The 27,500-nt window shown below is 36.6% G+C and overlaps 1 protein-coding gene across 2 annotated transcripts in view; it reads right to left on the bottom strand.

The window, feature by feature from the left end:
* Positions 1 to 3,607: 3,607 nt before the first annotated feature.
* The window catches only part of LOC115214097 (L-threonine ammonia-lyase-like), a 79,542-nt gene continuing 55,649 nt past the window's right edge, over positions 3,608 to 27,500 (bottom strand). For both annotated transcript variants that reach the window (XM_029783150.2, XM_036504803.1), the window contains exons 8-13: positions 24,159 to 24,249; positions 21,870 to 21,945; positions 17,592 to 17,717; positions 16,220 to 16,387; positions 8,052 to 8,109; positions 3,608 to 3,824 (exon numbers count right to left, since the gene is read on the bottom strand). In XM_029783150.2, coding sequence (XP_029639010.1) covers positions 3,720 to 3,824; positions 8,052 to 8,109; positions 16,220 to 16,387; positions 17,592 to 17,717; positions 21,870 to 21,945; positions 24,159 to 24,249 — 624 coding nt within the window. In that variant the 3' untranslated portion in view covers positions 3,608 to 3,719. The remainder of the gene's footprint in view (positions 3,825 to 8,051; positions 8,110 to 16,219; positions 16,388 to 17,591; positions 17,718 to 21,869; positions 21,946 to 24,158; positions 24,250 to 27,500) is intronic.

Here is a 27,500-nt window from a genome sequence, read left to right as displayed (position 1 = left end):
ACAAGGGGCTAAACATAGAGGGGACAAACAAGGACAGACACACGGATTAAGTCGATTAGATCGACCCCAGTGCGTAACTGGTACTTAATTTATCGACCCCGAAAGGATGAAAGGCAAAGTCGACCTCGGTGGAATTTGAACTCAGAACATAAAGACAGACGAAATACGGCTAAGCATTTCGCCCGGCATGCTAACGTTTGTTAGCTTACCGCTTTCACTTAAACATATATTATTTGATGTCAAATGTTTCGTTGCACCAATTATGACCTGATCACTAACAAACAAAATGATAAATACTTCAGCGAATCTTTGTGTGTGTTTTAAATAGCTAAATAAGTCTTTTCCACGCTGCAATCATTTTAGCTTGAACACACGATCTCCGATCAAGCCAGTTTCTTGGCAACTGAACCTCCGGAATAATAACTTTAAGTTACCTAATAATGACATTTATATTTGTCGTTAGTTAATTAAAATGTTACCATCATTTCATAAATATGTTATGCAATAAATATAGTTTAATTCTAAAAGTTTTGTTACTAAACAATCTCTAAAAGAAAACTGACTAAAAGCTTCAAGATACGTTGAAGAATCATTCAACCACAGTAGTGGTTGAATATATTCTTAAGTCCACCATTTCGTCAATCGCAGCAGCTTTCAAGCTTCACCACTAATTTAGTTCTCAACTAAATTGCAAACTGTTAATATAGTTTTAAAGAGGACACCTCCTCAGCTACAGTTTGGCATAAATAGTTTGAGATTTAGTTCAGAAAGAAAATAAAAGTTACATCAAAATATGTCAGACATCAAGTGGGCAGTAAGGCAGATATTCATCTTCAACTAACATAAATTTTAAAATTTTCAATTAAAAGTATACTTTTCTTACGCTTAAATAATAGAAAAATGCATGAGGAATTCAGAATCGTTAGTCGCATTGTACAAACATTAGTAGATAAACAGTTATGAGGTAAAATATTACGAAATTTAATGTCAGTAAGTGAGGAAGTAAGAAGTAACGCCTAAGCAATAAGAATAAAGAATATATTTCTAAAATGAATGCTTAAATTCTATGGCGCCGACATGGCAGAAACGTTAACGCACTGGTCGAAATGCTTATCGGCATTTCGTCTGTCTAGATTATCCCTAATTAGACGCTTTGCTGAAGGCTGAAATGACTTTGATGACAGGTTTGCCGCATCAGGGTTGATTTGAGGCTAAATAACAATAACATTTTGGTAAATTTCTACATTAACACTCGCACGATTTTCACTAAAAAAAAAATAATTTTTTTGCGTGGAATCAAGTATCTTGACCTCCTAAGATGCTGCAAATTTCTTATTTTCGTTCGGAAAAAATGAGGTGGGAGTTCCCCACCAATCCCGGAATCACTGGAATTTTGTGGGGGGAGGTTGAATGAGTTCCTGTGACCTCCTAATGTCGCAAAAATTAGGTGACCCTGGTAACTGATGGTTTTTAGGCCTTGTTTGTAACTTTTGGTGAGCCATGGTGCAACTAAGAACATGGTAAAAATCCCTGCCGTTAATTTGGTGTGGATGAGTAATATCAAATAATTCAATCACAACATATATTTAAATTAAACATGGAAAAAATTGAAATATTATCATCACTTACATGGAAAAATTGAAATATTATCGTTCAGTATTTTATAATGTAAAATCTTAAATTATTCATTGACACATTATTAATTATCTTATAACAGTAATGCCTGGAAAAATCATGGATTGCATGGAAAATGCGAACATGAAAAGTAACATTCTTAAGATTATAAACCTGGAAAAGTACAGGAAAATTATTACACCTGTAAAAGTATAGGACAAGGCATTGCTTCTAGTAAAGAATAAGAAACTTTTTACTTAAAATATTGCAGCTAAAATTAAAGTTTGAATATTAAAACTTATTTTAAATTATAGTTTACAAATAACACTATACTTATTTAAGTAGAATTTGGCTAATTGACTACCTTAAATACAGAAAAAGTGACTAATTAGACAAACTAAAAGATTAGCTGAACAGTTTTGTATAATAAATTTGAAAGATGAGAACTGTAAAGAGTGATAAATTTGAAGAACTGGCATTCTTTACTGCAATAAAATAAGTAAAAAGTTCCTTATTCTTTACTTTACTAGAAATAATAGCTTGTCCTATACTTTTACATGTGTAATAATTTGTCCTGTACTTTTCCAGGTTTATAATCTTAAGAATATTAATTTTCATGCTCGCATTTACCCATGTAATATAACGTTTGATTTACTCAAAGCTTTAACCATGCCATTTCGTTGAGAATTCACAATAAATCTTAATGTTTTCTTTAAAGTAGAACAAAGTGCAAGAAATGAATAGAAATACACAATCGAATTTCCTTGATTTAATACTCAGAATAAGGCGCGTTTCAAAAACTATACCTCTATTCTGTCGGAGGTTCATAATCGAAATAAACGAAAATTGAAATGGAATTCGACTTTTCAACAAAAATAAGCGACAATTTATATTTCATTTATTTTTTTTTTCCTTTCAGAACCAATATTTATTGAATTCAATAATTTAGTAATTATCGATCCTGTTATTAATTAATGTTTTATCAGAAATACTACAAACACAATACTGTAAGTGTAAATAATTGTTTTATTTCTTATGTGCTACAGACAAACACATACATTCGCCGCCATACACTCAAATACCTTCCTTCACCACTCCTCAACCCCTCCTCCGAATGGTTGTTGATAAAACACACAATATAATGTTGTTGAAATGTAAATAATCATTTACTTTAGACTGAGATAATGATCACCAAGCCACAATATTGAAGAAGTTAGATTTTCAGACGCTCGCAATAATCCTTTTAGACAATATTTACTATGTTAACTAATAATTGAATTAGTGTACATGATAGAAATACCGAACCATGTGACCTGGATTTTTTCGGCTCCCATGATACAGTAGAAAATTAGTTTACAAGATAACAAACTGTACGTTCTGAAATTATCATATTTGGAAGAATTAGTAATTGTTTTTGCTTATACACTTCCAATGCTACAATGTGCATACGTATATGTGTGTGTATGTGTGTGTATATATATATATATATATATATATATATATATGTATGTATATATATAAAATAGTGTACATTTAAACCACAAAGAGGGATTACCTATATCAGGCAATTTCTACACGCTAGGAAGCAGTCAAAACGACTACTTTAGCAAAATTTGCTACCTTATATATATATATATGTGTGTGTGTGTGTGTGTGTGTGTGTGTATGTATGCATGTATATATATATATATATATATATACACGCACACACATATATATACACACACTATATACACGCTCGTACATATACATACATGCAATAATATTCACATATATATAAATACATGCACACACATCTATATACTTATAAATATTCACATATAGATAAATATACACACACACATATATATATAAATGTACAATATGTATGTGTGTGTGTGTGAATGAGTGTTTGTATGGTTGTGTGAGTTCATGTACCTATAATGTTAAAAAAGGGATTTCCAGAGAGTTATTGATAGGTATTTTCTTTGTAAACTTATCTTCCGGTGAAATTTTTTTACTTTGAAAGTAAAAAAGCTTCAATTTAATTTTTTTATTTTAATTGTGAGTTTATCTCTATAATGGTTCGATTAAAGAAGAACTGATAAAATTTCCCTTTTCCCTTTCTAGTGAACATTATTTCCCCAAAAAACTTCATCGTAGTAAAGGGCAAGTAAATCCTTCAGCTCTTTTGTATGACTTGGTCCTTTAGTTTCAGCAATGATTTTCACCTGGAAAAGAAAACCAAATGAACATAAGTTTCTGCAAAAATAATGAATCAAATATAGGGTGAGTAATCTCACCTGTCTAAGACTTTCGGGTGTTTTAACACCCGGTGCTTTGAGAGAGTATTCTCGACTACGCTATTTCACAGCCTCCAAGCAAACACGCTCAGATTATCCGTTAAGTATATGTAGGCGTAGGAGTGTCTAAGTGGTAAGTAGCTTGCTTACCAAGCACATGGTTCTGGGTTCGATTCCACTGCGTAGCGCCTTGAGCAAGTACCTTCTGCTTGTGAGTGGATTTGGTAGACGGAAACTGAAAGAAGCCCGTCATATATATGTATATATATATATATATATATATATATATATATATATATGTGTGTGTGTGTGTGTGTGTGTGTGTTTGTGTTTGTCCCCCCAGCATCGCTTGACAACCGATGGTGGTGTGTTTACGTCCCCGTAACTTAGTGGTTCGGCAAAAGATACCGATAGAATAAGTACTAGACTTACAAAGAATAAGTCGTAGGGCCGATTTGTTCGACTAGAGGCGGTGCTCCAGCATGGTCGCAGTCAAATGACTGAAACGTGTAAAAGAGTAAAAGGGTAGTCGACAATCTGTATTACACTAGTGCTACTTCTGTTTCATATTTGAACTCATTCTTACGTATGCATCGCCCGAGCATACCAGTACATAGCTTTCACATTATATAGATAAAAATCGTGAAATGGCGTTATGATTCATGTCCAATTCAGTTCGGATAGGTGATGTTGATAATCCACAAAAATGGCGGAACATCGATGTCCATCACTTCTCGATGAGATTTGCAGTAAGTTATCTCACCTCTCCATAACTTTCAGGGTGTTTTAACACCCGGGTTTCGAGTAATCTCGACCGCGCCATGTCGCAGCCTACCGTCTAATACACTTGTGTTATACGTTAGGTATATATGGTCAATAATATATATATTCTATATTTAACTTGTTTCAGTTAGTGAACTGCGGCCATGCTAGGACTCCGCCATGATGAGTTTAATCGAGCAAATTGACCCTAGTACATATATTTTAAAGTTTGATACTTATTCTATTAATCACTTTTGCCAAAACCGCTAAGATACAGGAATGCAAAGAAACCAACACCGGTTGTCAAGCAGTGCGTGGGATATACACAACCACAAAAATACATACCACATGTACATACATATGATAGCTTCCACACAGTTTCCATCTCTCAAATTCACTTATAAGGCATTAGTCGGCCTGGGATTATAATGAAAGACACTTACACAAGGTTCCATGCAGTGGGATTGAACTCAAAACTACGTGGTTGCAAAGCGAGCTTCTTAACGACACGGCCATGATTGAGGTAAAATTTTGAAAGGCTTTTAAGCATGCAGTGAGGGAGGAATTAAGAAATGTAAGGCGATGCCACTGAATAAAACCACATATAAAGATGGTGTTTTATTTTTCATGCAAGGAAGAAAATATAGAGTCCAGAAAGATATATTGTTATCAACAATTCATTTCAGTCTGTAATGGCCAAAGTATCGCTGAAATTGGGTCCCACGTCTACAACTATCACCATTTCACATCCACTTTTCCATCCTTGCATTTGGAGCTTTTCTATAGCCGGATGCGCTTCCTATCACCAACTCTCACCTCTTCCCAAACAAATAATGTTTGCCTATTGCTGAACAGTTATTTTCATGAAAGACTGGAAACAAACAACCTCACCTGTATGACAATGATACTCATTTACAATCACCACGTAATGTCTAGACAAAAGTAGAACAGGTACAAATACACACACACACGCACGCGCGCAAGTACACACATATATAAATTATGTTTTATGTATATCGTACAGTAAGAATTGTTTTTTATTATTCATCTTTTACGTGTTTCCATCATTGGATAGTAGCGATACTAGGTTTCTGGTTTCAAGGTCTTAGTCGAACAAATCGGCTCTAATATTTATTTCAGGTGTGGTACTTATTCTATCGCGGTCTTTTGCTGAATCGCTAAATTATGGGGACGTAAACTAGCAAAAACACACGCGCACACACATTTATATATAAAGGGCTTTCCATACAGTTTCCGTTTACCACATCCACTTGCTGGGGCCAGGAATATAGTAGAAGACACGTGCCCAAGGTACTAGGCAGTGGGACTGAACCCGGAATCGCAAGGTTTTAAAGTGAGATTCTTAACTATACAGCCATACTTATCACGGGGAAAGGCTCAAATAAGATGCTAGCAAGAAATCCGAATCAAAACAACAGAACCAAAATGCTGAGATATCTTCTATGATTATGAATATAGCTGATTATACTTTGAATTAAGGCCGGAAATTTTCAAAGCTGTTTTGTTTAATAGCATATACCACGCTAATACATGATTAAGATGAAAGGAAAGGTTAACATCATATTTCGTGCTAATATAAAGTTAGAAATTTCGATGATATTTTTGCATATCGACTCATTGTTCATACTCAATTAAATTGAAGCTTAAAGAATGGAAACATCAATTGGAACACTATAACAAGGGGGGAAATTATGTTACCGTCAACAGAAAATAACGATAGAAAAAGCAATTATCGCAACAAAACCATAAAAGCAAGAGTTACGATAATATTCTTTCTTGGAAAAGATGGCCGTTCGACGTTAGGGAAAGTGTTGCAAAGAAATCTTCAAGCAACACACAAGCGCCTTAAAAATGAAATGTCACATAAGATAATTTGGTCTTAAAAATAAGTATGCTTCAGAACTAAAAAAAAAATAATTAATAAAAGGCTTGACTTGGGGTTGATTAACAATCGGAAATATATTACACACCACAAAGACTGTCATTACTGAGGAACAAAATGTACAGATATTGAAGGAATCTTCGAATCAATTAATACGCTCTATCTCTTTAAGGCGGCGAGCTGCCAGAAACGTTAGCATGCAACCGGGCGAAATGCTTGGCAGTATTTCGTCTGTCTTTACGTTCGGAGTTCAAATTCCGCCGAGGTCGACTTTGCCTTTCATCCTTTCGGGGTCGATTAATTAAGTACCAGTTGCGTACTGGGGTCGATCTAATCGGCTGGCGCCCTCCCCCAGAATTTCGGGCCATGTGTCTCTCCGTATCTATCTATCTATCTATCTATATATCTCTATATCTATCTATCTCTCACACACACACATATAACTATATTTACAGAGAGAGAGAGAGAGAGAGGAGAGAGAGAGAGAGGAGAGAGAGAGAGAGGAGAGAGAGAGAGAGGAGAGAGAGAGAGAGAGAGATAGGGGGATGAGAGAGAAGAGGTGTGAGAGACAGAGGAGGGGTGAGAGACAGAGAGAGAGAGTCAGAGAAAAAGACATGAAGACAAAAAAAAACAGAGAGACAGACATATTTCGAAGACAATTACTGCGTACTTAATACTAATTTTTAGGCTGATGAATCAAGCATTAAATAAAAATGATAGACGCAAGCGTGACTGGCTATGAAGCTAGCATTGTACCTACATGATTTCGGGCTTCTTTCAATTTCCGTGTACCAAAACCACTCACAGGACTTGGTCGGCCGGAGGCTATAGAAAAAGTGACCAACCCAGAGTGCCAGGCAGTGGACTGAAGTTGAAACTATGTGGTTTGAAAGTAAATTTCTTACCATACAACCAAGCCTGGTGAGTGTGTTCGGCTCGCGAGTTCGATTCACGTCAGCGCGTTGTGTCCTTGAGCGAGACACTTTATCTCACATTGCTCGAGTTCACTAGCTGGCAAAAATGAGTGGTATCTGTATTTAAAGGGATCAGCCTTGTCACACTCTGTGTCACGCTGAATCTCCCTGAGAAGTATGTGAAGGGGTTCGCGTGTCTGTGGAGTGCTCAGCCACTTGCACGTTAATCTCACGAGCAAGCATATATATATATATATATATATGTGTGTGTGTGTGTGTGTGTGTGTGTGTCTGTGTGTGTGTATGCGCGCGCGCGCGTGTGTGTGTGTGTGTTTGTGAGTGTATCTATGTATTCACGTTTGTGAATGTGTGTGCGTTTGTGTCTGTGTTTGTGCCCACACTTGTTGGTGTGTTAACGTCACCGTAACCTGGCGGTTCGGCAAAAGAGACGGATAGAATAAATAACGGGCATAAAAATAGTACTGTGGTTCATTCCTTCAACTAAAATTCCTCAAACCGATGCTCTAGCATGGTTGCGGTCTAATAACAGAAACAAGTAAAAGATATTTCTCCTACCTTCACAGCAAACATATTTGATGCCAACCACGCACGTTCGTGGAAAATTTCTTTGATACTGCAAAAGAGGAATATGTTATTTGTTAATTAATTATAGTTTCAGCAGAATCTTAATTTATTTGAGTTTATTTGAATAAATACAAAGCACATCTCAACAAAAATTTTGTGAAATTAATTCCAAATTCTTTCGAGTTTGATAAAAAGTACCAGTTGCTTACTAGTGTCGATCTAATCAAATGTGGAATATTTTATTTGCTAATTAATTATAGTTTCAACAGAATTTTAATTTATTTGAGTTTATTTGAATAAATACAAAATACATCTTAATAAAAATTTTGTGAAATTAATTCTTAATTTATATTTTTATTTTTACATTATTTTCCTTGATGTTTCAGTCATTCTCAATATATTTTTCTCACTCTTTACTCTTTTACTCTTTTTCACGTTTCAGTCATTTGACTGCGGCCATACTAGAGCACCGCCTTTAGTCGAAGAAATCAACACATTTATTCTCTGTAAGCCTAGTACTTATTCTATCGGCCTCGTTTGCCAAACCGGTAAGTTTCGGGGACATAAACACACCAAAATCAGCTGTCAAGTGATGGTCGAGAGACAAACACGGACACACACACACATAAATATATATGCTCTCTATTTTATATCTTCTCTAGAATAACTATTGCTTAACCATTTTCTCGCACCGTCTTCGATGAAGAGATATATAAAATATCCCGGAAACAGCTGTAAGAACTTCTCTTTATAAATGTTCTGAAATTTTTCACAGCCTTGGATTTTTATCACATTCAGTTAATTTGATATATAAGAAGCTCGTTGTATATATATATAACGAGTTTCTTTCTTTTTCCGTCTACTAAATCCACTCACAAGGGTTTAGTCGGCCTGAGGCTATAGTAGAAGACACTTGTCCGAGGTGCCATGCAATAGGACTGAACCCGGAACCATGTGGTTGGGAAGCAAGCTTCTTACCACCGAGCCACGCCTGCACCTAAAGGCAAATGTCAATTAACTGAGAATGGTTTGCTTACATCATGTAGCGCCCTTCATGACTTTGATAAATCGAAGCTACCAATGTCAGAAAACTTACCCATAGCCTACAGACAACATTAAAGCTTAAAATAATGTTTGGGAACCGATAAATGCTTCGGATTTAATTAAAACTATTTCTGCGAAATCGCTGATTAGAAGCTGATTCCTCAGACATATATATACATGTACGCATGTACATATATATATATATATATATATATATATATATATATATATAAAACCTTTTATTGTTGTTTAGATATAGAGCCGTTTTCATTCAAAGTAGATTTATGATGAAAGAGATTCCAACCCCGCTTACTTTTTACTGGAGATGCATCGTCTGCCTGTTGTATGTGCCTTCGTATTTTTTAAGACAGTTGCGTGGGATATGATAATAATGTAATTGTCATTTGTTGCAGACCGAGTCTCCGTGTAGAATTTTTTGGACGGCTCGTATGTATTAATCTTTTATATATATGCTGTTGTATATGTAGCTAGATGCGTATATGTGCGTATTTGCCGAAGAATATATTAAGAAATATAGCTTCTTACATTAATGCACGATAAAAATGTCTAACGGGTCGAGAAGTATCAACTTAAATAACTGGTTGGCTCTCATTTCATCATTCAAACATGCATATATGATAGCTATAAGAGTAAAAGCTAGCAAGTGAAAATTATTTGAATGCATTTACAAACAATCCATCCATTGTTAGAGTACTGGTGTCGGTGTGATCATCGTTCTCCCTCTCCACATAACTGCTGGCCGTGTGGACGCCAGCACCGAATCCATCCATCTATAAATTTTCTCAGCTCACTATTCCTCGGAGAGTCATTGAGGTAGAATCTTCAGGCATCTCCTCCATAGGGTTTTATCAGAAGAAACCTTCTTTACACTTTCCTTCAGGATTTCCAAGCTTGGTTAACTGAGACTATGGATGTTATCTAATCATCTCGTTCTTGGTCTCCCGCTATTTGGCTCGGCTTCAATAATCCTTCTGGCAACTTTTCACTGCGGCCTTCTAATCACGTCTATAGTACCAGAGTTGTGCCCTCTTAATGCCGAGAAGTAGCGACTCAACCGGGTGCGATTTCCCGATCTCCGAGCTACGCACCCTTCTGAGTAACGTTAGTCCAGAGATCATTCAGTGGAATCCCGTATTGGCCGCTTGTTTTCGGGATCGTACTCTTTCAGACATTACCCAACGTTCATGACCATAGATGAGGATAGGCACGAAAATCGAATTGAAGACTGCATTCATTCGGCCTCTTTTATTAATCCTGTATTCCTCAGCATTCTTCAGCTAAAGAATATTTCAAAATAAAATGTCTTTCTTAAGATGTTGGCAGTGATAATATTTGAACCTTCTGTACCGTCAATACAGTATAAATATAATTAGTGCCTGAGATATAGCTGAAGGTAAACAGAAAGCAAGAGTACAGTAGCCATTTTATAGCTATTTTCGTATCAACTGAGCTCTTCTCGGTCATGATGTCACATAAAACTAATATGCTCGATTTTATGACAACATAAATCTGATTTTTTGTATAACATTAACATAAAAATAATAGGGGGAGAAAAAAAATTGTTACAACGAGTGTGTTATATGGAGAGAAGTATGTTATATCCGAAATAAATCGATAAATGATAGGTGATTTCAAAACTTTTCTCTAAAAATTCGTTAACTAAAATTAATAAATTTGAATTTTTCTATTGTCTTGGGATATAAATCGACAGGTTTTTAAAAGTTATGTTTTAGAAAATATCTATATTTTTAGGCGACTTTTTCTTCTGATGGTTTTCCTATGAAAGGGTAAGTAATAGATCGAACAACACATTATAAAAATGTTGATACCGTGAAGAATGCACTTTTAAAAACGCATCATGAGCTTTCTTCGTACATCGTTATATAATGGAACATTTATATTAAATTGTGTAAGGCAGCGAGCCGGTAGAATCGTCAACATGATTAAAGGCGGCGAACTGGCAGAAACGTTTGCACGCCGTATTTCGTCTGCCACTACGTTCTGCGTTCAAATTCCGCTGAGGTCGACTTTCTCTTTCATCCTTTCGGGGTCGATAAATTAAGTACTACTTACGCACTGGGGTCGATCTAATCGACTTAATCCTTTTGTCTGTCCTTGTTTGTCCCCTCTATGTTTAGCCACTTGTGGGCAATAAAGAAATAAGAAACGTTAGCACGCTGAGCGAAATGCTTAGCGGTATTTCGTCTGCTACTACGTTCTGAGTTCAAATTCCGTCGAGGTCGACTTTGCCTTTCATCCTTTCGGGGTCGATTAAATGAGTACCAGTTACGCACTGGGGTCGATGTAATCGACTGAATACGTTTGTCTGTCCTTGTTTGTCCCATCTGTATTTAGCCCCTTGTGGGTAGTAATGAAATAGGTATTTCGACTGCCGTTACGTTCAGAGTTCAAATTCCGCCGAAGTCGACTTTGTCTTTCATCCTTTCGGGGTCAATAAATTAAGTACCAGTTACGCGCTGGGGTCGATGTAATCGACATAATCCCTTTGTCTGTCCTTGTTTGTCCCCTCTATGTTTAGCCCCTTGTGGGCAATAAAGAAATACGAATCGTCTACACACCGGATAAAATGCTTCTTAGCATTTCTTCCGGTTCTTTACGTTCTGAGTTGAAATTCTGCTGGAATCAACTCTGACTTTCGAGGTTGATGAAAGATGTACCAGTGGGTCGCTGGGGTCAATTAATTCGACTAACCCACCTCCCCAGAATTCCAAGCCTCGTATCTATAATGAGAAGAATATATTAATGTATTGGTGCTGTTGTTGTTGTATCCCAGATGAGCCCTAATCAAACAGATCTATGTTCGAAAGACACTCCAGTCGTGACGATCCCATCTTGTTTTGTTTTTCGGTTATTGTCTATCTTTAACAACCCAATGTATTTTTTGAAGCGGAAAGGTGATTTAACGGGCATTTCTAGCAGGTCGTGCGACCACGAAGAAGCAGCCGTATGCATGTAAGGGAAACCTATATTCATACGAGATGTGTTTACTTAACATGAAGTTGTTTTATATTGCTGTATAAACAATGAGCTTCACTATGAAAAGGTGAACAATATGGCTCTATATGACCATTATCAGCTTGTATTTTAATTAATATATGTGCATGTGGATATCTTTGTACATTCGTGCGTATGTGTGTATATGTGTGCATGTGTGGGTGTGTATGTGTGCGTAGATAGATGGATGGATAGATAAATGAATAAATGGATAGAAAGATAGACAAACAGATAGATAGATAAATGGATAGATAGAATTGATAGATAGAATAAAATAGATAAATGGATAGATACAACAGATAGATTAGTACTGAGAAGAATAACGAAATGAAATAGCAGAGGTGCTGTTATTGAAGTGTTTGTGTTAGATGACTCAGTATTGTTGAATATTTTGATAACGAGATGAGAGAGGAGGAAGATATTAATAAAGATGCCCTTAGCGAAGATATTAACATAATCACTATTACTGGCTATCTGAATTCAACATGTTTTACAATGAGCCTGAGCAAACATTTGGTTACTGCAACCTCGCAGCCGCTGCTTGGTCACCTCTTAGTATTCATTCCAATGCAATTTGTATCCTATTCCGGATTACACAACTGAAAAACTCCTGTGATATACTACTCTGTGGTATAAACTTCCAATTATCACACACTCTGAGGTTACTCTTTACTGCTATCTTCTTCACTGCACCGGCCTTCCAATCATCAGGTATCTCTTCAATCTTTCATATATTATGAAACAACTTCAGTATCGCTCTTTCTATTACGTGTTTATCAGTTTTTAGCATTTTTCCTGAAATTCCATCCCAATCCTTTTCGCTTTATAATTGCCCGATGTCTCTTGTTATTTCCTCAACAAATATTTTATGTCCATCTACTTCCATCCCATCTGGTTCAGAAGTTATCAGAGCATTTTTCTTATTTACTACCTTGCTCAAGATTGCATTTAACATGTTCTTCCTTTCTTAAGAGTTTATATTAGATTTCTATCACCTCTTCGGCAATACTAAACACAGTTTTATTTCCTCTCTTTGTTTTGTAATCTTATTTATAATTTCATCAGATTTCTGATTTCTCTACTGTCTTCTGCATTATATAACTTAACTGCTTCACCAACTTTTCCTTCCAGCCATCTTTCACTCCCAAGTATCTTCTTTTATCCCTTCTCGAACACCGCTTCATCTCTTTTGCGACACCAATATCTAGCTATTTCCACTTTAAGATTTATCTTTTTCCTCTCCCAATTTCAAATAGTTTTGCTCTTTTCGTACCTCAGTGAATTACCATGTTTCATTCGTAATTCATTTTCTTCATGCTGTCTTTCTTCTACCCAGAACACTTTTGCTTACGTTATGGTATACTTCCTTACATTCCTCTACGCGCCATTGATTTCTATAGCATTTTCGGTCAAAACTTCAGGCATTAAAACCAACTTCAGCATTCAATTATTCGAACATCCTTCAGTTTTTCGGTATCAAACCTGCAGTCCCACCTTTTTTTTTCTGAAATCTTCAGCTTTAACTGAACTATACCTGTTGTTAATCGATAAATACTTCCTATATCAGTACTTCGATATATTCTCAGATCTCTGGTTTCTTACGTTATCGATTTACCAAATATGATCTCTGGATAACGATGTTTTTACCAGGACTTCTTCAAATGCATTTATGAATATCCTTGATTTTAAGGAGATTACGTCCTATGATATGATTGCTGGTTGTATATAAGCTGGTCAATCTTACACCATATTCACTAACATCACCAAACCTATGCTGTTTGTTCCATAACCTCGTTGCTACTCCCAACTTTCATATTTAAATCACAATTTCCATATCACTTGCTGGTATACTATCAGCTCTACCTTGCAATAATTGGTCGAAAGAATCTTTCTCTTTAAAACTTGCATTATTTATTGATGCGTAACAAACAATAATATAGATGATGTTGCTTTGCTGAGCTACAACTTTCACTAAAAGCATTCTACCATTAGCTAAATGGTTTCATTTAGATAATAAGTTTTTTCTTTTTTCTTCCGAGTCAAACCGACACTATCACACCCAATATTACATTCTCTTACAGAGATCAAAAATATATTACTTCCCGTCGTATTAAATTTTATATATTCATCGATCCATGTCCGATTTCCCAGTGAGCCAGTATATCAATTTGTTATCGCTCCATCTCTATTTCTTTCTATCTACTTTCCTTCCGCAATGTTTAAACACTTTGTTCGAACACGTATTTCAGTATTTTTAACACTCGTCCTTGCTCTAGTCCAGGGCTCTTTAGTTTATTTACTCACATTATACGTAGAGGATTAGTTTGCTATATCCCTCATTGATTAAGCTACCGTCCCAAGTTTGAAGCCATGGATTCTTAGTTAAGATAGACATCTGAAACTTTCACCGAAGGTGCTATTATCACATATTATTCTAAATTTTATCGACACCGCCTCACTGTCAGGGACGTTTGCGCGTCTTATTTAGCCGACCTACTGAGGCTGTTGCTATGGACATACGTAGAGGTAAAAAGAAGTTAGCTAGATGAACCAGTTTGGGATAACCTCTTTACATAAAGGGGTTATCCCAAACTGGAAAGTGTTGTCTCTCGACACAAATTCCACTGCAAATGATTTGCTGTGACACTATATCGATATAATAGATAGATTCCTTCGAGGAAGTAAATGTTAAGAAAGCGTAAACGGCAAGCGTTCAAATGAATTTGAAATCAGGAGTGGATTACTGTAGGTAGGTATTTTATAACCTCCCTTGTTTGCTGTTCCAGTAAACGACGTCAAAAAGGAAACAATCGGAGATGGAAGACAAAGAGCTGAATGGATTTGTGGAAAGTACATGCTGGATGTTTAATCCCTTCGTTCTCTATAAAGCATAGGCCCATCGACAACGTTTTTACTCTTTTCTCGACGCTGAGCTGGCTATTCCTTTCTCATGTCTTGTCGATTTTCAAATGTTATCGACGGAATTTGTATCTTCTCTTTGTCTAGGCCGCCATATTGGCCCTGCACAGACCCATATCTATCTCTTGGAAGAGATGCATCATAGTAGCCTAGCGTCTATCCTTTCACCTGTTCAACATGGGAGTTTCTACCATGTACTTGCACCCAGTTAGCTTAGCTCTCCGAGTCATTGAGTCACAGGAGCTATCACACAGCAGCAAGAACGGGACCCTATTGTGGTTTTCTTAGTAATGATATATGCAAATTACAAAGAATGATATATAGTGGTGATGAAATAATCAAAAGTGGGTCAGGGTTTAACAATGAACTTCGTTAAAACTAAAACTATGAAGACAGCGCAAATCGATAAAAGAAATGTCATTGGATGGGCACTACTAGAAAAGTAAAATACGCTTAGATATCTTGGACCTTTTACAGGGCGTAGGAGGTCTTTAGAAAATGTGTTTAATGAAATATGTAAGACGGGAAATCAAGCAATAGGAGTGTTTCTCAAATGGGTGAAAATCAAATAGTTGGTGGGTCGTTCGAAAATTAAACCACATAGGGTACTTGTTGTAAGAAGTGCTTTAATGTATGGAAAAGAATCATGGTAAAGCAATGGTATTAAGCTAATCTGTTTAGAGTCTTTACGAAGTTGTTGAAGCAGATGAGCATTACGAAGAATCTTGGGAAACAAATAGCGAGAGTTAATGAGAAATAAAGTGGTTCGAGACATGAAAAACATACACTGAAACAAAAAAAAACATGATGGGATGGGAATGGTTGGGTTATGTGCTTCAGCCACAGCTTGATGAAAGACTATTATGCCAATCAGTAGAATAGCCAGTCCAAGGTATCAGCGGAAGAGTTAGGCCTGCTTGGCAGAGAAAATGCAAAATGAGAAAGAGATAATATCAATAAAATTGCGGAAACTGAAACGGAAGCACAGAAATAGGCAAGGCTGGTGAGACTACGTTAGGGTTCATTGGCGCGCGTAGATATTAAGGGTGACAAGAATAACAGACGATGATGATGATAATGAATATTATTAAGGTGATTGTAGTTGTTGTAATTAACGTTGTTGTTGCTGTTTCTTCTCATGAGAAAATAAAATAACCTACCTGACGCCAATGCTGGCAATAAGCCGAGTTAAGTCGGCAATCCCACCTGGTCGATCACTGACCGTCACAACAAACTTGATCAAACGTCCATCAGCGGCCAGACCACGCTCAATAACTCTTCCTAAGGCTGGTGTGTCTATGTTTCCACCACACAAAGCCACAACAACCCTGTTAAAATACAACATTGACTGATTTTATTCTTTAAAAGAACTGAAATATTAAGCATAAAGACGGACATTTTAATGTATTCTCCTTTATTTTTGTGTCGATGTTTGCGGGCAGAATTTGAGAGAGCTGAAATGATATTTAACACACTGCAATTTTTAACCTTAGCTGCCTTCTACCTTCTATAATTAGACAGCAATTAAGGTTATATAATTATAAGGTGCTAACAAACTGCAAATGTAATTACTTCCATCCGTGCATAATCTTCTAGTGACATCCGGTATTCATAGTATTCTTGCATAACTGTAGTTTCTGAGTTTCATTCCACATTCAGATTTATAGATTGTATTACTTTTTCGCTATGTTGATGTATTATACATTTATTTATTTCAAAAAACCATTGATGTATTTCCATTAAACCAGTAAATGCTTCCATATATATATTCACATAATACAACCAGGGTTTTTTTTTTGTAAAGGGAATGTAATTACAGGTATGATTACATCTAGAGATATCGGATAAAACTCGAAAAATCGTTCTAATAATTACAAATAAATCGAAACATTGTTTTCTGATGTCTGGAATTTTCCTAAAATACTAACAAATTGTTGTTATTGCGCTACATTCCACATATTGTAGTGCACCTGAGCACTGTACACAATGTTTTTATTATTATTATTATATATACAGTCCCATTACCTGATGTGTTAAAACATCCTTGATACAATGACATATTTGCTAATATATTAGCACATCTATATATATTGACCTACGTCCGGGAATGTTCCAGGTAGTCGTCTCTGAGGGGATCAAATTAGGTAGAAACATTATACACCAATATTCTGAGCGAAGCCCTCTGTATTAGTCTCTTTGGGTATTCTCCCTGCGACTAAATATAACAGCTAGTTCTGTTCTATGTTCGTAAATACATTACAAATATTATACAAACCGATATTTTGTATTCTATTATGACTGCACACAAAAAATGCTAGTTTTTTGTACCAAATTGACCTAGATTAAGCATAACTACGATTAACGCCATTCCAGGCGTGAGCATCATCCCGCCGAAGTCAACTTTGCTTTTTAGCCTTCCGAAGCAGATAGAATAAAATACCAGCTTAATGCGGAGGAGTCCATATAATGGTTATTCTAACCTCTAACAAGACAGTGGGCATGTGCCTGAGATAGTAACTGATTTGTACTCACGTTTTGCCTTTCAATTCTTCTTGTTTACCCTGTAATAGTGCAGCCAGTCCAACGACTCCAGCCCCTTCTACCACTGCTTTTTCCTGTTCTACAAGCCTCAGAATGGATAAAGCAATGTAGTTCTCACTGAAAATGTTTATATAAAAGGGATCTTTTAGTATAGAATATTCAACACATTTATTATATAAAACTGGGATTTATTTCCTCCATAGATAGAGCTTTCTACTTTCTATAACATTATAAGACAATCCTTCCCTTTGTATGAAGAAAATAATTTCGGGAACAATTAATTTGTACAAGTAATCTAGGTTTAAAGTCAAGCTATTGGTGGAATCGCACACCAGTTTACAACATGCACACATGCACACACACGCATGCGCATACACACACATACACATACATGCACATGCTCACGCACACACACACACACACACACTCACAATAATTTAATTGAAAGTGACTTCGAAATTATTTGTATTACTTGCAGAGTATGAATGCATATAAGTAGATTATCTGTGAAACAAATCTTAAGAGGGTCTCTATTAGCCCGGTGCATATTCTTTTCCACTTGTACTTTTGCTCTGTACAGCAGCTCTTTCGAAAGATACTAGTTGTTGTGAGGGCATTTAACTGCATCTCTACTCCTCCATTCAAGCAGGTGGAGTTATTCGCTTATCATTATTTGTTTATTTTTTATTTTCTTCATTTGAACAGTGACAAGAATCGTCCCTTACAGTTGACTGGATCACAGCACCCTATTAGATATTCTTGGCGACCAGGATTTATTTTTCGTCTTTATGTAATGCAGTTTGTGACACATATTCTGCATCCGAAGATTGTGCACTCTATAACTCCGTTTCTTATATACTCAAACTTGTGAATTCTTGTACTCTAAAAGCTGTCATCTCTGAACATAGCAGTTTACACACTACACAATGAATTATGCATTAGACTTTATACTCTGCATAGTGACTTTCGCCATTGGCACGCACAGCTGGTGTCTTATTATTTAAGGCAGCGAGCAGGCTGAATCGTTAGCACGCTGGACAAAATGCTTTACAGCATTTCGTCCATCTGTAAATTCTGAGTTCAAATTTCGCCGAGGTCGACTTTGCCTCTCATCCGTTTGGCGTTAATAAGTACTACTTGAGCAATGAGGTTGAAGCAATCGACTTCTCCATCACCCAAGGATCATCATCATTGTAATTACTTCATGTACGCACCACAGGTTAGGTTGTTAGAAGCTATTCCTAACATCGGGCTATAACAAGTAACCTTAGATGCCAAGAACCTTCCTCAGAATCTTAGCTGTCCTTAATAATACTGTTTTTGAAGTTGCTCTAAACTTAGCTTATTTATTATTATTATTATTATTATTATTATTATTATTATTAGCATTATTATTAGCATTATCATTATTATTATTATTATTATTATCATTATCATTATTATTATTATCATTATCATTATATTATTATTATTATTATTATCATTATTATTATTATCATTATTATATTATTATTATTATTATCATTATCATTATTATTATTATCATTATCATTATTATTATTATTATTATTATTATTATTATTATCATTATTATTATTATTATTATTATTATTGAGTGAGAGAGAAATGCATGCCATCAAAGTGACTAGGGTAAAATATATGAAGTCCAGTATACCCATCATGACTACCCGTCTGATAATGGTACACCAGGCACATGCATCACAACCAAATGGTCGCAGAATGGTGATCTCGTATCAAGATAAACAGCGCATGACCTTGCAGGTGGGGCCCAGTTACAATTTCCTTCAGGTCGATTAGCCCTTCCAGCTCAAAAGGTCTCTGAAAAAGGGTTGTTCAAGGATGTTGAAACACCCATGTTTCCAGAGGTGAATTATCCAAACCCTACAGAATTCTTCTCAACACATGGCCATGATTCTCCCCCACTACTTCTGCTTGTGATTAGAGATGCGCCTATCGTCAGCAACTAAGGGACATGCTTAGATGGTTAAGGTCAAACAACTGCCAGACAAATCTGTAGTACTGAGCAGAATATTTGCTGTAGCCCGTCTTATTATTATTATTATTATTATTATTATTATTATTGCTGCAACATTTTAATGGTGATGTTTACTGCTAGTCGTTAAATCGTATTAAATGAGCGGATGACAGAATTTTTCTCATGGCGACGGTATTGTCTTCTGTGAATGCGCTACACTAAAGTAGCACTTTTATCGATATGCATTGCAACGCACATGACTGCATATTGCATATTGTATATCGCATTTTATATTATATGCAGAGTATCGTATTTCGTATTTCTGCGAATTCCGTATTCCTAACTTCGCTCTCTCTCCCTCTCCTCCTCTTCCTCCTCTTCACTCCACGCTAGCTGTCAGTTGAAAGATGAATGACTAGCAGGTGCTCCTGATGGTATCTATGCATGAATGTACGGTTCAAGAATGCGTATCTCTAGATAGATATATGTAAGAGAGAGAGAGAGGAACCACTATTTACAGTACCTCCCAACCGACCGACCGTCTTTTCTTCCTGATCTCTTTCTGTATTTTTTTTTTTCTTTTCCTCTCTTTTTTTCTTCTGCTTCCTCTCTCTCTACAACCATTATCATGGTAGATGTACTTTCGACTTTGGTATTTCAATATGTGCACACCCCTCTCTAACGCCTACCAATCACCCTACCATTCCATCCAAATACCAGTTATTCCATACATACTTTTGTATGCGACATACGTAAGTATGTGTGCGCTTGCAATACGTATGTATGTATGTATGTTAATATGTATGTTTGTATGTATGTATGTATGTATGAATGTATATATATATATATATATATATATACATGTATGTATGAATGTATATACATATATATATACGTATGTATGTATATGTGTATGTATGCATGTACATATGTATGTATGTATGCATATAAATATGTTTGTATGTATGTGTGTGTGTGTGTGTGCATGTATGATGTGTGTATCATATTTTTAGATCAACTTAGACTCCTAAGAGCGTGTAAACGTGACAGTGAGAGAGAGAAAGAGAGACAGAGAGGTGAAAGAGAAGGACTGAGGGAGAAACAGAGAGTGGGGAGGTGTGTGTGTGTGTGTTGTGTATGTGTGCGTGTGTGTATGCACGCACTTGCTAACTCTTTGTGGCGGCGCGTGTTTTTCTCTGCTAAGACAGACCAAAAGCTGATATGGGAAATCAGCCATCAGTGTGCCCTTTATCTGTCGTCAAGGTGAAATGTATTCATCTAGTACATTCACTCCTTATCAGAGTAACAATATCTTGCATCAGCCCATGCATACATGAATGCATACATATGTGCGTGTGTGTGTGTGTGTGTGTGTGTGTGTGTGTGTGTGTGTGTGTGTGTGTGTGTGTGTGTGTGTGTGTGTGTATTGACATATATATATAGATAGAGAGGGGGCGAGAGAAGGAGAAGAGAGAGAGAAAGAGAGAGAAGGGGAAGAGAGAGAGAGAGAGAGAGAGAGAGAGAGATTCCCGCCATGTTGGGACACCACAATGAAGCGTTTAGGCGATAAGATATACCCTAATACTTATTTTTAAATCCTTATCTTAATTCTATAACTGCTAAGTTATGGGACTGTAAGCAAACCGACACCTGTTGTCAAGTGGTAGGGGGCAACAACTATCCACGCATATATATGTACACTTAAATGCACACAGGAGTATTTTCTTGTCCCTACATGTGTCCTATAAATGCTGCATTTCCTTGACCTCAGCGAATGCACAAACCCGTTAAAATTGCTCTCATTCAATGGCATTTAACATAATGTTTCAATGTTCTTTGCTATGCTTCTATTACAGATTATACTATTTTACTCTTTTTCTTGTTTCAGTCATGTGACTGTGGCCATGCTGGAGCACCGCATTTTAGTCGAGTAAATCGACCCCAGGACTTATTCTATCGGTTTCTTTTGCCAACACACAAACATATACACACTCATACATTTATATATCAACATATATACGATGGGCTTCTTTCAGTTTGCGTCTACCAAATCTACTCACAAGGCTTTAGTCGGCCCGAGGCTATAGTAGAAGACACTTGCTGATGGTGCTACGCAGTGGGACTGAACCCGGAACCATGTGGTTGGTAAGCAAGCTACTTACCACACACCCACTCCTACGCCTATATATATTATAGCAAAGCATTAGCCTTAAATATGTCTTTAAACTTACTGTAAAATACAAAGCATTCATTTACACAATCGGTTTCTTTACCTGACTGTAATCACCTCGTCCACTATATTCTTGGCTGTAGCAAAAGCATTGAAACCAACAATTGGAACAGCAAGACCTGGAATAACAAAATTTAGTAAACAGGTATTTGATAGTGAAGGATGAACATGGTATTGCAATACAGAAAATATTTCTTTCTAAACCATTGAAAAATTTTCAAAACATGTTCTATGACTAGAACCAAGCCAGCTTGATGCGATTCATTTCTTTCAAAGTAAAGCTCCCAGATGTATTTGTATTATGGATTACATGCTAGCGAAACGCTCGTCGAATGTGACAGCTGACATCGAGCTATCGGTTGGTTGCCCAGAATTTTAATCAATTTGGTTGTATCTGTTCTCAAATGAATAAATATTGGCAATTATATTATGTAATTATTTTTATATTCTGAAGAGATTATACGAGTTAAAATTATAGATGAGTTCTAGGCCTGCTTTCTCTCTCATGTTTGTAAAAGAATAATAGCATTTATTGCAATAACCATCATGAATTGTATTAAGTTGTTTCGTACCCTGTGGTACCTATCTACTTCTAGGAAGTTTGTTTCAGTTTGGGGATTCGAATGTCATTGTTATCGAGAGAATTCCGTGCCTTAGTATTTAGTGCTAAATGGACAACCAGGTTATCAATTTTTATGTTGAGAATTATAATCAATTTTGTTATCTCGCCTGCCATATGAGTATTGGCAATTATATCCTGTAATTATTTCTCTTTTGCGAACAGCTTTATATATAAATCAGGTTTATATATAAGCTTTTAATCAGTTGAATCATACCTATAGAGAAACAATAGCATGAATTACGGTAATAACTAAGGTCAATATTTCTCAAATATCTTATACTTATTCTTCGAGTGTTGTTGCGATACCCTCAGGTCAGTTCTTGTAATGTAACCATATAGATATATGGATAGCCGGATAAATGATTGGTATGTTCAGAACCTTACCCCTAGATACAACATACCACCTGCCTGGTTGTGGACTACGATTCTTATTCTGGCATAAACTGGTTAATTGTATGTGGTAATCTCAATGAATTTAATCATTTCTTCTCTTTCTCTCTCTCTGTCTCTGTCTCTCTCTCTCTGTCTCTCTGTCTCTCTCTCTCTCTCTGCACATATTGGTGATGTGCATTATAAAGAAGCCTCTAAACAATCACTTATTCTAAAAATAGCAGCAGAATCTACCTCCAATGTTTACTTAACTGTCTTAAAATGTTTGGATATACTTAATAATTAACCGAGTTCTGGATGTATAAACCAAATGTAATTAATTGCATACACCGGACACTCATAAAGCGCTAAATTTACAAAAACAGTGCTGGTTCAAATAATCAACATAATGTAGTATACCATAACAACCATATACTACATGGAAAACAACCAACACACGTGGGCCACTAAGCTTCGATTGTTCGTTTGATTTATAAAAAAAACAATGCTTCTTTATTTTCGCCATATTCTACTCTCCATCTATATTCAAGACAGTAATTGATTTTAAGTATAATACGTCTAATAGGGATGTTATCTAGGGACAAATACCGAAATCAATTTGCCTTTTTGCTTGGTATCTGACTTAGGTATGATACACAGCTGCCTATTTTGATCTAATGCTACTTATATCTGTAGCAACGGATTTTGTATTAGTACGCGATTAGGAATGAGTACGTGCGACTGACAAAGTCACTGCACTGTTACATTTGTGATATATTGTTAGCACTAATACATATGGTTTAAAAAAAAAATTCCATGTCCATAAGAGATGCAATCTCCGGACAAATACTGCAGTAAACTTGCTTTTCCATGATGATTTAAGTATGATACATAGATGGCTATTTTAATCTAAACTGCTTCTGGTGCAAATGCCGGATATATATATATATATGCGTTTGTGTGTGTGTGTGTGGTGTGTGTGTGTGGTGTGTGTGTGTGTGTGTGTGTGTGTGTATGTGTGTGTATGAAAGCGTGTGGGGGGATAGTGCGTTAGTGGTGACGAATAGGAGAAAAAGTAGTTATCAGAAGTAGCGTATGAATAATTTTATTCAGGTATCTGAAAATCCCAGAGGCTGATGAGGAGTTCTTCTTACTGAATAGAAATTATAAAATAGTCATCATAAGGACATCGAAGTCAAGAAAGGTTAACTTATATTTTGGATTTTACTAATACAAGATGTACGTTACTAACTGCGTTGTAGTAATATTTGTAACCTAACAGAAGTTTGAATAACACATTTAATATACAGTATCAATTTGATTAATTCCATTAACACATACCATCAGCTAGAGTTGAATTTGGAGATGTAAATATAGGCTTTCCATTCGCTAAGGCTGCTGAATAACTGGCACAACTCTCAGACTCCACTCCCTGACGGATTAAAAGTAATTTAGGAATTAAAATAGAAGTGCGTTGAGAAAATATATCTATTTTAGTTATAGTTTCAAATAAAGGAAAAAACAATACTTACTATACATTATAAATAAATGTTTGTGACAAAAGACATGAAGAGGGTCATAGATATAGCTTGATTCCTATATCCACTACGTTCAAGGGAACCGTTTTACCTATTAACTCACAGATCTCTTAGCATCGCAATCTCCCATGTTATACATTTTCCTTACTGTATTAACTGAATTGTTTTATCTATACTAGATGTTTGTTCCTTCTCGAGCCATGCCTGGTTCGTTAGGGCCGGTTTCCCGGTTTCCGTGGCGTATATGTTCCCCACCTGGACGGGACGCCGGTTCGTCGCGGGTGAGCGGCAAGATGCAGAAGGAAAGAGTGAGAGAAAGTTGTGGCGAAAGAGTCAGCAGAAGTTCGCCATTACCTTCTGCTGGAGCCGCGTGGAACTTAGGTGTTTCGCTCATAAACACATACATTGCGCGGTCTGAGATTCAAACCCGCGATCCCTCAACAGCGAGTCCGCTGCTCTAACCACTAGGCCATGTGCCTTCACCAGATAGTTTAGATAAATTTTCAATCTCTTATTTCTTGGACGATAGACTATTCTATTAATGTCCAACACAACGAAGAGTTCTATATTATCGTTGGATGTTGCTGGATGTTTGTAATGAGAAATATACTAACATAAATCATATTATTAATGATTACTCTTTACTCTTTTACTCTTTTACTTGTTTCAGTCATTTGACTGCGGCCATGCTGGAGCACCGCCTTTAGTCGAGCAAATCGACCCCGGGACTTATTCTTTGCAAGCCCAGTACTTATTCTATCGGTCTCTTTTGCCGAACCGCTAAGTGATGGGGACGTAAACACACCAGCATTGTTGTCAAGCAATGCTAGGGGGACAAACACAGACACACAAACATATACACACACACTTATATATATATACATATATACGACAGGCTTCTTTCAGTTTCCGCCTACCAAATCCACTCACAAGGCATTGGTCGGCCCGGGGCTATAGCAGAAGACACTTGTCCAAGATGCTACGCAGTGGGACTGAACCCGGAACCATGTGGTTGGTTAGCAAGCTACTTACCACACAGTCTCTCCTGCGCCTATTAGTGGAGATATTAAACATAAATTGTGATATTAAACAGAATAACCACTAATTTGTACCAGAAAACAACAGTAGTATGTTTGTATAGGGGCACCCGCGTTATTGTTGTTGTTACTTATATTAACCTGCCCTTATAGTGCAAACCATAAATTAGCTGTGACCACCCATCTGTGCTTTTATACTCAGGGCTGCCTTATCCAATGCATTTTTCCAATAACAGAGTAAGGTTTTGTTTGAGGTTAATAAATTTTTAGTTTTGTTTCTTGTTGGTTTTAATTACTGCAGTGCTGCCATACCGGCGCACAACTTTTGATGGGTATTCTCGATTAAACTGAGTCCAGTACCCTATATTTATCTGTTGCTTATTTTATCGATATCTATTTGTGCAGTCGTTAATTTACGGGACATAGATAGCACTGTTCTAAAGCGGTGTGAATGTAAAGAAAGAAACGGAGACAGTTATATACGCATTAACCCACCACCTATACATATGTATGTATATACACACAAATACACACACATACATTTAAACATACATACATGCATACATATATACATATGTATGGTGTAAAAATAGGTTGACAGTTGTCTTTTTTTTATCAGGTTGTGAGACGTAACTGAGGGCAAGGCAAGAGATAACGAGAAAAGGTGATTCCTAAAAAATTACTGTAAATTTGAAAATGCAGAAATGGTGTACCAGAAGGGGAAAGAAACCTTCTACACTGATCTGCCGTTATGATAATCGACTTTCAAGATGAGACAAATACGAGGGGACAGATTGAGTAAAGAACGTCCCGAAATCCGGACGTCCACGAGAGCTACCACTAAGGAAAATGAGAAGCAGGTAGCATTGGCGTTTGTAAATAACCCTATGACGTTTAGCAGACGAGCGTCGGCTAGTTGGGCACGAAGGTCCCTGTGTCGTTTCATGATAAAACTGAGCTTGAAGCCATACCGACCTAGACTCCTGCAACACCTGACAGAGGATTATCCAGATCGTCCTACGCAGTTCGTAGAAATCATACTGAATAAGATTTGTGAAATCCCGCGATTCCTTGATAAGACTGTTTGGTCAGACGAAGCCTGTTTCAAGTTGTCAGATCATGTCAACAGGCATAACTGCGACGAAAACTCATACCTGACACAACCTAGTGTCACCGTGAGAGCTGGTCTGTCATGCTCAGGAGTTTTTAGGCCTTTCTTTTTTGATAAAACAGTTAATGGTGACAACTACCTTGACATGTTGCGCTAGGAGTAGGTGTCCACAATGCAGGTTACGCCCGAACTTGGTAGTGTGTTATGCCAACAAGAAAGGGTACCATTTCATTATGCAATTCATGTGCGTAATTTTTTCAGTGCAAAGTTCCCAGCGGAGTTAGGGTGGGCGACGTGGTAGCATTGACTGCCCTCGTTCCCCAGATCTCCGCCCTTCTACTTTTTTTCTAGAGTGCTGCGAAAGAAGGCATACGAAAGAAAGCCATGCACTCTGCCTTAACTATGCGGGTTCATTACGAAGGCCTGTCAGGAAATCAACATCAGTCTAAACCTGTGCATTATTGCGTGTCGTAGTGTGGGTGGCAGACTCCAGGAATATGTTAATGTTGAGGACAGATACTTTGCACATTCACGAGGTTAAAACTCTATCCTTTGTGATAGAATAAATGGTAAATTTCAGCCTAATTTTGTACCACTCTGTATAAAAATGCACACACATTGGGATTCCGCACAGTTTCTAACTATCAAATAACTCTCACAAAGTACAGATAAGACCGAAGTTGTAGTAAATGCGACTTGCCCAAAATGTTCTGCAATGGGTCTGAACCCGAAACCCCTTGGCGAATGTTTGAATCATATAGCCATGCTTTTCCATATTTGCTATTTCTATGAAGTCGAACGCTGCGTAAATTCGTGCATAACTGAAGGTGCACGAGTCTACGATAGGTTGTCCAAGCAGGTTTGAAATCATATATGAAAAAGAAGCGTTTCATCAATTAGCAATCCACTGTATAATTCATCGGCAACACCTTAAAACTTTTAGTGAGAAGCTGTTATCAAGGTTGAACTTTGTAATATTATTTGTTTATAAAATCAA

This window comes from Octopus sinensis, linkage group LG7, assembly GCF_006345805.1.
Source record: "Octopus sinensis linkage group LG7, ASM634580v1, whole genome shotgun sequence".
Classification (NCBI taxonomy): domain Eukaryota; kingdom Metazoa; phylum Mollusca; class Cephalopoda; order Octopoda; family Octopodidae; genus Octopus; species Octopus sinensis.
The sequence above is the reverse complement of the archived record's forward strand: the minus strand, read 5'-3'. Positions and strand labels throughout refer to the sequence as shown.